Here is a 16,708-nt window from a genome sequence, read left to right as displayed (position 1 = left end):
AATACCAACTCATGCATAATGTCAAAAATTAGTGAGTTAACTTGACCGGATACTTCCAAAGTGTGAAGGTTCCCATCAGTTATCGTTCGGTGCCGCCCTTGTCATCACTTGGGACTCCTTACACCAAGGAGGGTATTCCTGCATCCATACAATAGATGGACAATATAGGTGGATGCCCCAGTGTAGATAAGGGTGTTTGGAAGGTAGCCGTATGCTGATAACTGAAAAGCAGTGCGTGATTAAGTGTGTGAACAAAGTAAAAACTGTATAGAAAATTGGATAGTGGAGAGGGAAAGAAATTTATTAGGTACCTCTTTGACTTCCAATATTTAAAACCAGTGCGGGAACATAGTAGTTTAAGCAAATAGCTACTATTTAAGTGATATAGCCCTACTCCTACCTCCCATGCTCCTCCATAATAATTTGAAACCCACCGCTGTTGGGCGGGCCCTCTTCCCGGTTCGTATTGATTCCGTGGCGGCCATATTGGGTGTACTCTGGGACACCTGCTGGCGCCATTTGGGAGCTCTGACGTTCTACTCGTCATAAAAACGCTAGACGTCTTGAAAAGGAGGTCATGCTGACGTGCAGCGGGGACGCCGGATTTCCGCCTGAGTTCAGCCCGTCTGCGCCCGTCCGCGCTGAGGACGGCCTGGACGCAGGCCACCCTCTTCCTATCCCACAGGTAACTTGTGTTTACACTTCTCGGGAGATATTGGCTTTTAAACCGTCCCTTCTGCCCTGTCATCATAGATTTTTTCCGGAGGGAATATTACACTCCTCCCTTTGCCACACCTGCAAGTCGGCTCTTTTGCCCCCCGTTTCCTCTAAGAGTAGTCCTCAGACCTCGTCGATGTCACAGGGGGCCATTCCACCTAGAAAGGGCTTTCTGGTCAACGCTAGGTCTCTTGTCAAAAATAACATTGCCTTTCACGAGTTCGTGACTGATAGACAACCCGACTGGGTGTTTGTGACGGAAACGTGGGCTTCTGACTCGTCAGGCCATGATTTATTGTTGGCAATTCCCGATGGCTTTAAACTGCTTAGACAGGATAGACTCAAACGCAGAGGAGGCTGGCCGTTCTTTGTAAAGCCTCTCTGCCCTGTACTATAAAAGCTCTGTCTGAGGCCTCGGACACTTTTGAGGCACTGTACTTTTCTATTCTATGGAATTCCGGTATTCTCATTTATAGACCACTACTCTCCATTGGACGGACCACAGCTGCGTTCACTTTATCTACAAAAAAACCACATCTCACAACCATCCTCAACCCACTATGCGAAGAAACTGGAACAAAATCACCATCGACCAGATCTCCTCATCGCTTCTCCAAAACCCCCCTGCCCACTCCCCTAACCCCGACCAAGCAGCCATTAACCTCACCCAATGGTTATCCAACGGCGCCGACATCCTAGCACCGCTGAAAAAACGTCAAATCAAACCAGGCAACAAAAACGCATCCTGGTTCAACGATGATCTTAAGAAATCCAAGCAACTCAGTCGCTCCCTCGAGAAGGCCTGGAAAAAAGACCCAAACACCAGCAACAGGGACGCCTTCAAGAACGCCACCCGCATACACCACCAACTAATCCGATCTGCCAAGAAAGCCGCATTCCAAGACCGACTAGACAACAACGCCCACAACAGCAAGGAATTATTCAACATCGTCAAAGAATTTACCAACCCCTCAGCCAACTCCAACGACATCACCCCCTCTCAAGCCCTCTGCGACTCCCTAGCTTCGTTCTTCCACAACAAAATCACAGACATCCACAACAGCTTCGACAACCGACCCGGAGACCAACCCACCCAACCTTCTGCAGGACCTTCACCCCCCTCGAATATCCTTAATGACTGGAACCCAATCTCCACTGAGGACACCATCCGCCTAATGAACTCCATCCACTCGGGATCCCCCACAGACCCCTGCCCTCACCACATCTTCAACAAAGCAGACTCCATCATAGCACCACACCTCCGAAACGTCATCAACTGCTCCCTCAACTCCGCCACCTTCCCGGAAAGCTGGAAACACGCCGAACTCAGCGCCCTTCTGAAAAAACCCACAGCGGACCCCACCGAACTCAAAAACTACAGCCCCATCTCGCTCCTTCCATTCCCAGCCAAAGTCATCGAGAAAGCTGTCAACAACCAGCTCGCCGCCTTCCTCGAAACCAACAAATCCCTCGACTCCTCACAGTCCGGATTCCGAGCCAAACACAGCACGGAGACCGCCCTCATCGCAGCAACAGACGACATTCAAACTCTCCTAGACAATGGAGACACAGTCGCCCTCATCCTCCTCGACCTCTCCGCAGCCTTCGACACAGTCTGTCATAACACCCTGTTACAACGCCTCAGAAACATCCGAATACAAGGAAAAGCACTGGAATGGATCACCTCGTTCCTCACCGGAAGAACCCAGAGAGTCCGCCTCCCACCATTCAACTCAGAGGCCACTGAAGTCATCTGCGGCGTACCCCAAGGGTCCTCACTCAGCCCCACCCTCTTCAACGTATACATGAGCCCCCTCGCGGCCATCGCACGCCAACACAACATCAACATCATCTCCTACGCGGATGACACTCAACTGATCCTATCACTCACCAAAGACCCTAACACCGCCAAAACTAACCCACATGAAGGAATGAAAGAAGTAGCCGAGTGGATGAAGCATAGCCGTCTGAAACTGAACTCAGACAAAACAGAAGTCCTTATCTTAGGTACCTCCCCCTCCGCCTGGGACGACTCTTGGTGGCCAGAGGCCCTTGGAAAAGCACGCATCCCGACGGACCACGCACGTAACCTGGGCGTCATCCTGGACTCCTCACTCTCTATGAACAGACAAGTAAACGCCGTTTCATCATCTTGCTTCAACATTCTTCGCATGCTCAAAAAAACATTTCGCTGGATCCCCACCGAAACCAGAAAAACGGTCACCCATGCACTGGTTACAAGCCGCCTGGACTACGGAAACACCCTATACGCCGGTATCACCGCAAAACTCCAGAATAAACTCCAACGCATCCAGAACGCATCAGCCAGACTCATACTAGACATCCCGCGTAAAGACCACATCTCTAGTCACCTGAAAAACCTCCACTGGCTCCCCGTCAATAAGAGGATTACTTTCCGACTCCTAACCCATGCACACAAAGCACTTTATGAAATTGGACCCGAGTGCCTCAACACACGTCTTTCCTTCTACACCCCCTCCCGTCAGCTACGATCCTCCAACCAAGCCCTTGCTACCGTACCTCGCATCAATAAAACCACCATGGGAGGTAGATCCTTTTCCTACCTCGCAGCTAAAAACTGGAACTCACTCCCCACTCACCTTCGTCTCACTCAGAACCATCTAGCATTCAGAAAGCAACTTAAAACTTGGATATTTGACATATAACTCCCCACCCTTCTTCAAGCGCCTTGAGACCCTCCGGGTATGTAGCGCGCTATACAAATCTTTTTGACTTGACTTGACTTGACTATTTTGGCAAACCCCACCTTACCATCCTAGGGGATCTGAATTTCCATTTGGGCCATTGACACTGCCATGCTGATGGACTCACTTGGAGCTTGTGAGTTTACCCAATTGGTGCATAGCCCAACCCATCGGGCGGGTCACATTTTAGATGGTGTGTTCACTAATGACCCTAGACTTTCAGCTGGTCCTCCTGTGCCTTTAGTCTGGTCAGACCACTTGGCAGTGCCCCTTGAATTAGCATCTGCCCCGGCAGAGATGTCTTTTCCGATTGCTATTAATAGAGGTCCCAAAAGGAGCTACAGGAATATTACCAACGAAGCCCTTGCTCCTTATATTAAAGCTAGAGAGCACTCTTTTTTGAGAGAAGCTGATGAGGCAGCCCAAGAGCTTGCTAACTCCATCATCAAAGCTGTTGATGAGCTAGCCTCTGCATCTCTTCGATACTCAACACGGCGTAAACCTTCTGCTCCCTGGTTCACGGAGCCCTTAAGACTTCTGAGACAGAGTTGCAGGAGACAGGAGAGAAGATGGAGGAAGGCTTGGGACCCCACTGAAAGAGAGGCACACAAACGCCTGTTGCGAGAATATAAGGCTAATGTAATTAAGGACAAACAGGAGTTTTTCTCAAATCTCACTACATCCCTTACTTCGTCCAGGGAACTTTTTAAGATTGTGGATTCTCTATGTTCCCTTCAAGTGCCTGATCCAGTTGTGGGCTCACAGGAGTTGTGCAACAATATCTCAGAGTTCTTCCACAAAAAAATCGACGATATATATCTCGCTCTGGAAACTCAGAGGAACACTTTGGGGGATTCTTCCTCCCAGACTCTAGCTAATTTAGAGTTTTGGTCGAGAGACCCCACCAAGACCCTCACTCATTTCCCGCCGCTCTCCCTTGATGGGATTGATCTCCTATTAGACAGGACAAAGTCGGCCTCACCTTTGGACCCATGTCCTTTGAAGGTTCTGAAGGAATATAGGGACACTCTTCTTCCGCCTCTTCTTGAAGTGATGAATGGTGCCATGACTCAGGGTACCTTCCCTTCGGTTTGGAAAAAGGCGATAGTGAAGCCCCTTTTGAAGAAACCCACCTTGGACCCCGAACAGCTTAAGAACCTCAGACCCACCTCCTTGCTACCTGCCCCAGCAAAAATGCTCGAATCACACCTGAATTTACATCTATCTACTTTTCTGGATTCCTCGGGGTTCTTAGATAGCTCCCAGCATGGATTCAGAAAATCCCAGAGTACTGAATCGGCACTTACTATGGTGGTGAATAACATCCGCCTGAAGGTGGATCTGGGCCAAACCACTGTGTTGGTCTTACTTGACCTCAGAGCAGCGTTTGATACCCTGTCTCCCTCCACTTTAATATCTCGTTTGAGGGAGGCAGGGATTGCGGGTCCGGCCCTGAGCCTTCTGCACTCTTTCTTACATCTAAGAGAGCAGAGAGTCATGCTCGGAGAGTTCCTCTCCCCTGCTAAATCCTTGCAATTTGGGGTGCCACAGGGGTCGGCCTTGAGTCCTACCCTATTCAACATCTATGTGGCTCCCCTTGCCAGGTTAGTAAAATCGCAGGGGATGGAGGTTGTGTCATACGCCGATGACACTCAAATCATGCTGTCCCTGGCTCACTCTGTTACTACTTCCGCTGTCAACTTTAGGACTTGTATGCAGACAGTCTCGGAGTGGATGATCCAAAACTCCCTAAAGTTGAACGGCGACAAAACAGAGATCCTGGTCTTTGGCAAAGACCAGGACATCTGGTCTAGCGAGTGGTGGCCTCCATCTTTGGGAACCTGCCCATCACCCTCCCAATCGGCCAGGAATCTCGGCGTTATATTTGACACATCACTGTCCATGACTCTCCAGGTCAACAGAACGGTGGCCACTTGCTGGGGGGTCATTAAGATTCTTAAAAGAACATGCACTATCTCTCTCCCCAAGCATGTAAGCAGATTGTGGTTGCATTAGTGGGTTCCAGGTTGGACTACTGCAATGCACTTTATGCAGACTCCAACAAGGGCCTCATCCAGCGCCTCCAGGTCGTTCAGAACGCGCCTGCGAGATTCGTCCTTGCTCTACCCAATGCATCCTCTGCTACAATGGCCAGGAAGAGCCTGCATTGGCTTCCTATCCAATAGAGGATCTCATTTAAGATCTTGTGCCTGGCCTATAGAGCTCTTGCAGCTGGTCCTTTGGACCCTCTGGGCTCCCTTCTAACTCGCCATGTTCCCAGTAGGACCCTTAGATCGTCGGAGATAAATCTGCTTGTAGTCCCCCGCGCAAGGAAGGTCAGATGGGGCAGCAGAGCATTTTCCATTGTTGCCCCTCGGTTGTGGAATGCCCTCCCACTGGAGATTAAGGCCCAACCGTCTCTGTCCCTCTTTAAAAAAGCGCTCAAAACTTGGTGCTTTATCAAGGCCTACCAGTAAGAGAGTATATTTGCTCCAGCTAGCTTCTTTTTGGTTAGGCGCGTTGATGCCCATTGGGCTTAGTAGCGCTATACAAATCAGATTTCATTCATTTATTCATTCTCTTTAAGGCCTTGCACCATCACCCGATCCTTCGAGGATAAAGAAGGCCACTCTCCAGACTGCAGCACCCATCCCACTGTAGGAGCGGGCTGTTTGAGAAGGGGGCTGCGGTATGCTTAAAACAACTTTCCTGGTTCAGGCTCTGGTGCCGCAGCAGCAGTTTCCCAATCTTCTTTTTCTTTCGACACCCCTGCTTGGAGCATGCCCCTCCTTCTTGGCCTCCTGTGCAGCATCCAGCTGCCTCGCAGCTGCAGGAGCTGCAGTGATCCACAGCCCAGTTTCTTGGCTCCGAGGGAAACATGCAGCAATTGTTTTTCAAGCAGGTCAACTCCAAGACCTATTGGATATTACAGTTACCGTTGTGTAAAAATCTCGAGCACAAAGTTATGTAGTATGGATTCAGGTGCCCTGGAGCTTACAAAGGGCCATCTTTGTTAGCACGCCCTACCTTCTGCCTTCTGTTGAAATTAGGCAAAACATACAGAAGTTTTGTAGCCTGGGCTTGTTTTGTCTGAGTCCTTCAACATGCTCAACAAAGCACTCACAGACAGCTTAATGGGCACTTTTCCAAAGTCTTGTTCTTGCCCGCCGGTACATAGTCAGGTGGCCAGACAACACAGATTGACATCTGGTGATCCTGAATTACTTACGCAGCATCCTTACCAGAGAGCCGGGTAGTTCCACCAGCAAGGTGAACTCAAATGCATTCCCTCTGATCCCTCCAGGTTGGGAGTCAAAGAGGACTTATGCATCCTGAAAAGAATGTTCTCTTCAACTAGCCTAGTCTTGAGGTCATTAAATGTTGCTTCCCTGTTGATCCATTAAGCGCCCAACTCTACAGCAGGGACAGTGACATCTTGCTGACAGTCCCGTAAGAATTGAGAGCTTCCTTGGCTCAAACCATTCAAAGCTGTTAAGATGTAGCCAGATATGTGATTCATGCAGGCCTGGATACTATTGATTTTCTGGGACAAGTGATCAGCACTACTCTGGTGTTTTGCTGCCATGCAATCTACAAGTTTTTCGGGTGACGTACAAGCATCTGTTGTAGACACGCGTTTCTGCGGCTCACTTATAATCTGCATTAGAACTGGTTCCGCCTTAGAGCGTTTTAAGGAGAGTCAGATAATGGCACCCTCTATGGGCCTTTTGGCTCCTGCCAGATGGTTTCCTCACCAGTTTTGGGGCTTCCAAGCCTAATCCAGGAGAATGACTTACAGGTACCACCTGTTTCCCTAGCCCCCACTGTTGTCACGCCAGGCCTTTCGAGGCTGGAGATGTGGCTTTAGCAGACAGCACACAGGTTTCTCCAAGTCCCCTTCCATTCAGGAACAGCTTCCAAACTGCTGTTGTTATGGCATAGTGGCACACATCCACCTTATGGGTGGCCAGATCCAGTGGTTTCTTCCAGGATGGTGATCCCTCACATCTGAGAGATGAGCCATCCCCCAAATTTTTCAGTATGGCAATGTCCTATATTTTCTTTCTGCCTCGCCACACTTTTCTTCCACATCAGAACGGCTCTCAGAAGAGCCTGGCCACTGAAATGTTTGCTTTGCATTCCAAAGAAGCCATTGAGAGGGTTTGGGGCTCAGAAATAGGGGTGGGTTGCCACTCTTTATATTTCCTTGTGCTAAAGAAGGATGGATGGCTTTAACCTAAGATCTTCATCCTCTAAATGTCTTCCAGCAGAAGGAGACATTCAAAATGCTTATGCTGGCCCAGGATCTGCCTGCCTAGGATCAGTGTAACTGGATGGTACCCTTGGACCTGCAGGACACGTATATTGATGTACCGGTCCTGCAGTCCTATAGATGTTACCTTCAGTTCAGGGTTTGCAGGAGTATTATCAGTTTGCCATTTTCCCATTTGGCTTCACCAACGCTCCTGAGGTTTCAGTAAACTGATGTTGATGGGCGCTGCCCTTCTTTGAAGGTTGGAGATGCCAGTATACCCCTTCCTTGACCACTGGCTGTTGAAGGCCGGTTCATGACCGCAGGGTCCCATCACCAGATGACTGCAAACCTGCTGACATTGTTGGAGTTCCAGATGAGCGACCCTGACTTATTCACAGAGGCTTCTTTTTAATGAAAATGTCTTGGACACGGCGGAATTCAGGGCCTTCCTTCTGTGGCAGTGAAGTCTAGGACATTTGGGTTATGATTACAATGTTTCAGCTTCAATCCTGGATCTTGGTGAGAGCAGTTTGAGGCTTCTTGGCCTATTGCCTCCTGGATCCTGCTTGTAAGCTACTCTAGGTGGCATATTTTGGCTCTGTAGTGGAATCTGAAGAAGTCTCAGTGCTCCCAGCACCAAAGAAATCTCTCAGATGTCATCCAGGTTTTAGAGGACACTGCACGAGGTTTGCAGTGGTGGCTGGTTGACTGCAGTTGGCCCAGCAGTTGTTCCTTTTCCCCACTCCACTCGGAGCTCGAGGGGGTGCATCACCATATCAATCTGTTTGAGGTGCGGCCATTCACCTGGTGCTGAAGGCCTTCCTGCCATCTGTTAAGAAGAGGTTAGTGCAAGTTTTCATGGACAGCACTACCGCAATGTGGTACTGCAAGAAGCAGGGCAGAATGGGACCCTGGGTCCTGTGACAAGAGGTTCTGCACCTCTGGTGTATGCTGGAGTAACAGGCTATATCCTTGATGATAAATAGGGCACCCGGTTTTAAGGTATTTTTTTTCCAACATTTCCATTGGTATTTGTCCCTATTTTTGATTTGCCACCGGATTGAAATGTATCTATATTTAGTTTGTGTTTTAAGAATAAATGGCATGGTAACATAGTGTATTTCCACATTTATTTAACTCACACTTTGTTGTCCGTTGCATTTTAGCAAATTAAGCAGCCAATATAGCAGAACACTACACCCAAATGCAAATATTAGCAATGTATACAAATATATGTTTACATATGCCTACATTTAGGAAATCTCATCCTGTTATTTAATTCCCCATGCTGTCTATCTGCTCAATTGGTGGCTTTGAATTCATGAAGACAGCGTCGAAAGACACTCACAAGAAGCACAATTTTATATATTTTTCAGTTTTAAAAAATAAAGGAACACGTTGTTTTCGATCTATATTTATCTGTAAAAATCAGTAAAAACAAAAAACTGGGAGCCTTGATCATAGACCACCAGGCTGGGTCTATGAATGCAAGGGCAGACGACTTTGGGTGAATCATAAATGGTGTCTACACTGCAAGGTGGCACAGGTCATCTTCCTAAAAGGGGTGTGGGTAATGCTGGTTGAGTCTTTTCATCACTGTTGAAAATGCACAGTCTCAAAGCTTTGTGCCTCAGAGGTCCCGCAATAAACTCTTGCTAGGAGATGCAAATCCATCTCTGCCTCTCCTGCCGGAGTCCTGAAGAAGATACGGATAAACCAGGTCCATGTTATCATAATAGTCCGCATTGGGCCAGGAAAATGCGGTACGTGAAACTTTTGGGCCTGAGCATCTGTCCTCCGATCAGGTTCCTTCTTGGGGAGGAGCTTCTGTCACAGCAAGAGGGCAGAGTTCTGCACCCAAACCTTTGCAATCTACACCTCCATACGTAGAGATTGAGCAGTGGCAGTTAGCTGTGTTCCATCTACCTCTTGAGATTGTGGATGTCATCATTGCTTCCTGGTGCCTCATCTTCAAAGTTAATTTACACTGTGCTCTGGGGCAAATTTGTGGTCTAGTGTGGAGTCTGCATGATAGACAATTTACAAGCCAAACTGCTGGATATTTTATTGTATGTTGGGACTTTGACCCAGCAAGATCTTGTAGTGGGCCCTAATGAATTTAATCTGTCAGATTTGTTGTCGTTTTTTGTTTGCTGAACCAACCATCTTTGTTTAAATCACTTGTGGTTTATTAAAGGTTTAACACATGTTTCCTCCCAAACCTTTGGTGATGCCACAGTGGGACTTTAATTTGTGTATTCCCATTTAGCTGATACATAACTGCATGCTGCTTCTTCCGACCTCAAAGAGCGGCTTCCTCATTGTGATCGCTTCAGCTCAACACTAGAGAATTCAAGTCTCTATCAGCAATTCAAGCCTCTATCAGCACACCCCCTACATCACCCTTTTTCTGGACATACTGTACTGAGGACTCAGGCTGCCTTCTTGTCGTGATTCTTTGCCAAGTCTCACCCCTCGAAAGAGAAGAAGCTATTTCGGTTGGACCCCAAAAGAACTGTTAGCCTTTACATCAAACATTCCAAGGACCACTGGGTAGACTCTTTTTGTGGGGTTCTCTATGGTGAAGAAAGGAAAGGCTGTGCAGAAAAGAACTCTGTCAAGGTGGATAGTCTGCTGGATTAAGATCTTTAATGCATTGGTAAAAAAGCAGCCCCTGAAAGGTCTGAGACTGCGGCTGTTATGTTACCCCTGTGTTGTCCTTGACATCTGTCAGGCCGCAGCGCACATGTTTAAGAAGCACTACTGCCTTGACAGACGGGTCCGCCGGGTACGCCATATCATCCATTTGGTCTTGCAGGATTTTCTGCATTGAGCCCAATCCACAGATCCTCCTCTTTAGAAGGTTCTGCTTTGGTATCTATTCTAAAGGTGGGAAAACTGCGTTAGAAGCATCCGTCAGAAGAACAAGTAATGCTCTTTCTGGTTGACACTCCATGCAACTGAAGATCCCTCCACCTTCCGGGTCTTTAGAACTGTCTCTTTTTACCATCCAAGACACTCCCAGATTAGAGACCTGCATACTGACTATTGTTTTGTCTGCATCCAAGAGCGTTGAAAGAATCAAGTAAGAAACTGACTTTGGCATGCTGGGGTGGCTCTTATATGTGGCTCCGCTCTCTCTTTCTTTGGGGTGGACTGAAGCAAACACAGCACCACCTAGCAGAATACGGGGGCACTGCTGTGAAAAGTTTCAAGATCCAATCTGGTGCCTGGGGAACATTGTAAAGACAAGAAATCAGTGTTAGATAGAGTATCCACCTTAAAGAGGATTACCAAAAGTAAGTAACGTGTTCATCATTACCAGTTATGGTCCTACAGTCCTGGGCAGTCTACTACTCAATTTCTGATTATTCTTGGTTTCTCTCGAAGTACCCTGCAGCTGTGAAAAAAAATGAAGAAAGTTCAAGGCAGTCCCTGTTGAAAAAAAATAATATCGCTAGTGTATCTGATTAGAGACTGCACCTAGGCTCCTTATGGTTTTGCTGATGACTGAGGTACATCAATGTCACAAGGCTTACACATATTCCTGTAGCACATCATATCTCTTCTTTTGTCTGTTGGGACAGGTCAGAGCATTAGGAGGACTACTGAAGTTCCTTGAGCGCCGGCGTGTTGGTGTGGAGCTGGAAGATATTACCATTGGGGTTCCCATTCTGGCCTTAAAGAAATTTTTGCTGTATGTATTTTTTCTTCAGTTCCAATGAAATGGCACATTTTAGACCTTTTCCCTGAGCCCACATCTCTTGTGTTAAGAGCAGACTGCAGTCATCTAGTCACAAGTAACTTCTTTCTAGCAAGCTGTCTGGTTGTGAAAGGATTATTGTGAACTTAATAGGCTTGCAGCCTCCCTATTGCTTAACATTGGTTGTCTTTATTAAGTTGTATGATGTTACAATGCGATCTTTTAGATCGCGGTACATCACAACGCAGGTTTTACAACGCAAGTCGTTACCACGACTTGCGCTGTAGGATGCTGGACTTAGGAATAGTTTAATTTACTATTCCAACACCAGCCTTCGTACAGTAGGGAAGGTGTTGGAATAGTAAATCTACTATTCCTTAGTCTAGAGCGCCCTCCAGCGCGAGTCGTGGTATCGACTTGCGTTGTAAAAGACGAGTGGTAATGGCAGCGCGGTGTTTTGACTGCGTTGTCATGGATGTTCCCCCTTTATTGTGGCCCTCGTGTGTTTGCTCTTTATTTGATGGCTTTCCTTCCTCTTGTGTTTGTTCCTCTCCTGGAGCATAGCCACTTTACAATCCTTTTGATTGACTGACTTGTTTCCTTCTACTGGTCACTCTTAAGGAACTACTTTTTAAATTCTTCACTCTATGAGAATGCTGCTTCCCCCCTCCATGTTGTAATGCACACTGTTCATCCCAACTTGACTGTAAAAGCACATTAACAGAGGTATTTTTGGTGGGTCTGGTCAAAGAGCAGACGTTAAGGGTTGTTTTTGTTTGCCTCCTGCATTCCACATATTGCAAGAAAGCTCAAGGTTTGGCACACAGATTCGGTACTGGGGAAGGGCCATCCACTACCCTCCCTATTCTAGCTGCTGAGGCAGAAGGTGCACTTAGCATGACATTTCACTTGGAAGCCCCGTAAACTGCTTCCTGGGCTACGTCAGAGAACCAAATGGCCGATTCCTGTATAAAGTAATGTAGTCCTTGGCAACTTTTTCCCTTTACATTCTGACACTTCCTTTCTGTTCAGTTTCCTGAGTGAAAAAAAGTATTTGGAAAACAAAGCATGCCATTTATAAAGCTTAAAAACATTGGCTTCATTGTACAGTTCTGAGATACGAGAGATGTGTTCGCTTTTCAGACATTCTTGTTTTTCTTTGACTTTTTTTTTAAACAGTACATAACAGCAAATACTGACAAAGGCACCATCTTGACACTCGCATTGCCAATGCTTGTTTTTTCCTGCTGCTACCACTAAACTTCATACTGAGGAAATGTGTTCTGTGTTTCCCGATTACAGTTGTCAGCCAGGTTTCCTGCTACTGCCAGACATGCTCCAAGACAAGTGTTACCCTCCACCTGTATCATCTTTTGTATTAAATATAGTCTCGGACAGTTGTACTCCCGCCCGTAACTTGAGGTCGGGTAAAACTGATTGGGAAGAATGTGGCGTTGCCATAAAAACCAGGCAATGGTCCAAAGTTGCATCCTTTCATTTTACGGCGCTCTCCTCCCGAGCTGCATCCTGCAGGCCTCCTTATCCACGTGTCCAGCTTCACGCTGCACTTTAGGATTTCCCGTTGACCTCAGGGTTGGTGACATACTTTGCAGGTTTCTCTTGTGTTTCAGGCGCCATGCACGGTCACATCTGGATGATGTATGAATTGTAACACGTACACACGACGATATGCACAGCGGATGTAATCATTCACTTGGACCAAGTTCTTGTAGAGTCAATTTGCCGGTTTGCCGCGTGACCTCACCTGTTTGAAGAGGTCAACTTTGGGATTAGAATTCCTTATGGTAGTCACTGATTGAGGGAGCCGCCTTGCATGACACCGGGTGACCATGGATGACTCAGCCACATATACCATACCGAGGCATGGCTCACCCACCCGCACCCCGCCCCCCCTCCCAAACTCAGGGACACTCACCCTCGAAAAGGAGAAAAGCACACATGCAAAATCCACGCGCAGCGCTCAGCAGCAAGATCACCAATGTTGTAAAGGAAATGCAAATAAAGATACATATTAAAGCTATTTATTCTTTTGTTTTTAAAAGGACCGATGTTGTGAACATGGACCAAGACACATACTGGTAAGAGAATGGATGGGTGAATGAATAATTTGATAGATGCGTGGATGGATGTAATTAAATGATCGAAGCGGGCGATTTAGCTTTAGTCCATCAGGGCCAGATCTCTGCCAGAGTTTTAGGATGAATTAGGAAGTCTTCACCTCAGCGGTGAAACCTTGTTATTTGTGAAGCAATTTCAAAAGTGCTTTATTCGAGTATTACTCATAAAAGCAGACATACAAACATATAATAAAAAGTCAATTAAATTACACAAAGTCATTTAGACATAGCACTGATCACATTTTAAAATACTATTACTCATCATATACACAGGTGCAAAGTTCATTACTGTTTAAAAAATACAAAAAATGATTACAGTAAAGCATGCTAAAAGATCATTGAAATTCCATACCGAATGATACATTAAATGAACCATTACAGAGAATAGACATAGTCTAGCAGTCTCTGAACGACTAAATATGCAGTTACAGAGAATAGACAGTAGTCTAGCAGTCTCTGAACAACTAACTAAACGGTTACAGAGAATAGACAATAGTCTAGCAGTCTCTGGACAACTAGGCAGAGAGTAGTTATCCTACTAGCAATCTCTGCCTTATTATCTACGCCCACCCCAAATACTTTGCGGTGGCAATTGTGATCCAAGTTACAGAAGTAGATCTTACAATGCGCAGTGCTACCATGCTACTTTTTGTGCCTAAGTTCCTGCACATGGGTGCCAACCAGGCACGCCTTGGGGCAGAATATACTGGGCAAGAAAACAAAAAGTGACCAAGGGTTTCGTTTCCTTCCCCACAGACAGGACAAATAGCTACACCTCCTGGTTTCCACTTAGATGTTAAATTACGGAGAGGGAGGGAACCAACCCTTAGTTGGAAAAGCAGTTTCCTGTCCAAGGGGCTCGAAATATAGTCCCAATACATTTCATAAATAGGGTACATTTTAACTTCGAGGAAACTGGTGGTCATGGACCCACTGTTGGTACTGAGCAAACTCCTTTTAGCAACATATTCCCAGAAAATGTTTTTTAAAATAGATTTTGTGGGAAATGGTGCCCCTGCTGGATCGGTCCATAAAACATTTAGTCCTAATTCGGATAGTGCAAACTTTAATGTTTTGAACCATCTGATTTTGTTGAAGCGGTCAGCTTTAATAACGTCAATGAACCCATCCGCGTAGTGGGAGAGCTCCGGCGTGGTATTTGTGAAGCTCTTTCGGCACTGGACTGACCCAGAAGTCACCCCCAGTAGTATCTCTTGCCCCCTGTGCCAGTCCATTCCTCTCCATGGTCTGCTCTTTTCCTGCAGACCTGCTCTGTGCCCAGCTCTGCACCCGCTGCTGTTCCGCGCGCCAGTGCATCATAGGTGGGTGTGTACTTTACATGTGCTCGACATGCATCACTGCTTTACATGATTATGTCCCACAGATTCATTCCAGCACCAATGTAGGCAGCCTGTGCTACACGGATGCAAGTGAACAGAGAGGAGATTGAAAGCAGAATGCAGTATTCGTTAAGGGGCAGAAGAAAACCATTCTCGCTGCCTATTTCTGCATCTCTCACAATCACCAATAACAGCAATATTGGACCGTTGTCTGATTGATGACTTTTGCTTAGGTTTTGAGATCTGTTGTAGCCTCGTTCACTGGATATCCCCCTGAACCACAAGCAGCCTCTCCCAGCAGCACCCTCTTTGGGAAGTACCTCCCTTTATGAGAAGAGTCCCCACACAGGTGTGTGTATCCCACAGCCATAGCTGCACATGCCAGTGATACTCCAAGTAAGCCCTTCCAGGCACACCTCCTTCATAAAGTACTAATACATGTTACAAAAACATTCTTCTGCTAAGCTCGTATGACAGTGTATTCTGGAGGTCGTTTTTTTAAAAATGTCATTCATTTTGTTATGAATTTTATATAGCAATACAAAAAGCGAAAAAAAAGCAAAGAGAGCAAGATAAATAGAGCAATAGAGTGAACATATCCGACTGCTATAGTACATTTGCTACACTTACAGCAACCAGTAGCAGAGACTGCATGGCATATCCTGCTCTCATTACTTTGGGTAGTAACATTTCAGAGAATCAAAGATGATCAATGAAACATGTAGTAATGTCTGAATTAGATGAAAACCCTCAAATCATGCTAAAACAGAACTCACTCTTCAAAACTAAGGAGTTATGTGATAAGGCTGGGTTGTGATTGATAACACTGTATACTGGGAGGAAAGAGGACAAAGAGACAGAAACAGGAGGAGGTGTAGGAGGGAACAGGAACCAAAGTCACAGACCCTCATAGAGAGAACTACAAGACCTGCTCACCTTGAATCACCACCTCTCCTCAGCTGTAGAAGAGGAGAGGTTTGAAGAATCTTCTAACGAGACCCTTCGTTTCTGGAACATTCTGGGATTCCCTGGGAGGTAATCTTGAGGTCTGTGTGTGCTCTGAATATAGGTAACCCAGGTCTACCTTGTGTGGTAAGAGATATGGATAGAGGGTTTCCATTCAATGAGTGATTTCCAGGGTTTTAGTTAAAGGGCGATCTAATAGGTAACTGTCGCTTTCTTCAAGAGTTAGTGCTACATTGTAAGACCACCGACCCACTACAACCACTGGGGAATCAAGCTTTATAGTGATACTGAAAGTGGTGTTAATATGCGCACTAACAGTGTCCCAGAAATAATAATAGTTGCAGCTGGAAAATATGTGTTCAGCATGACCCTTCTCAACCTCACAGCTCCTGCACTTGTTTGTTTTTGTTAAGTGCAGTGTGTAATGTTTCTCTGGAGTTCAGTGTAGGAGCTGCATGGTGAAAAACACTTTGAGTAAGAGACAGGACAGTTTTATAAGGCAAGTCCTTGCCTCAGACCTCAGATTAGATTCCAAGGTTCTTTAGACTGGGGTCAAGTATGAAGCTGGTAAATTGTTTAGTCCATGTGATTTGGACCGGGGGTGGGAACCCAGATGTGACTATGTTTATGGATTAGTAGACCTTGAACTCCACATGTTCAGCCGAGTACACCAGCTTAAGACGGGCAATTATGTCTAGCTCATAAAGAAGGCCAGGTTTCGTTATTTCGGTTTTAATTTTCAGAAGTTGTAAAAGTCCAAAGTACCTAACCCATATTTGGATTAGAGTTCAGCAAGAGTGTGGCCTTGAGTCAAGTACTGGTCAGGATAATGGTTCTCTCATAGGATGACATGGTTTGAATAC

The 16,708-nt window shown here is 46.4% G+C and overlaps 1 protein-coding gene across 1 annotated transcript in view; it reads left to right on the top strand.

Moving 5' to 3' along the window:
• MSH5 (mutS homolog 5) overlaps window positions 1–16,708 on the top strand; it is a 1,348,607-nt gene that overhangs the window by 391,048 nt on the left and 940,851 nt on the right. Inside the window, exons 7-8 of the mRNA XM_086920580.1 lie at window positions 11,286–11,395; window positions 13,465–13,500. Of these exons, the coding sequence (XP_086776706.1) occupies window positions 11,286–11,395; window positions 13,465–13,500 (146 nt within the window). The remainder of the gene's footprint in view (window positions 1–11,285; window positions 11,396–13,464; window positions 13,501–16,708) is intronic.

This window comes from Lissotriton vulgaris, chromosome 5 (assembly GCF_964263255.1).
Source record: "Lissotriton vulgaris chromosome 5, aLisVul1.2, whole genome shotgun sequence".
Classification (NCBI taxonomy): Eukaryota; Metazoa; Chordata; class Amphibia; order Caudata; family Salamandridae; genus Lissotriton; species Lissotriton vulgaris.
The sequence above is the reverse complement of the archived record's forward strand: the minus strand, read 5'-3'. Positions and strand labels throughout refer to the sequence as shown.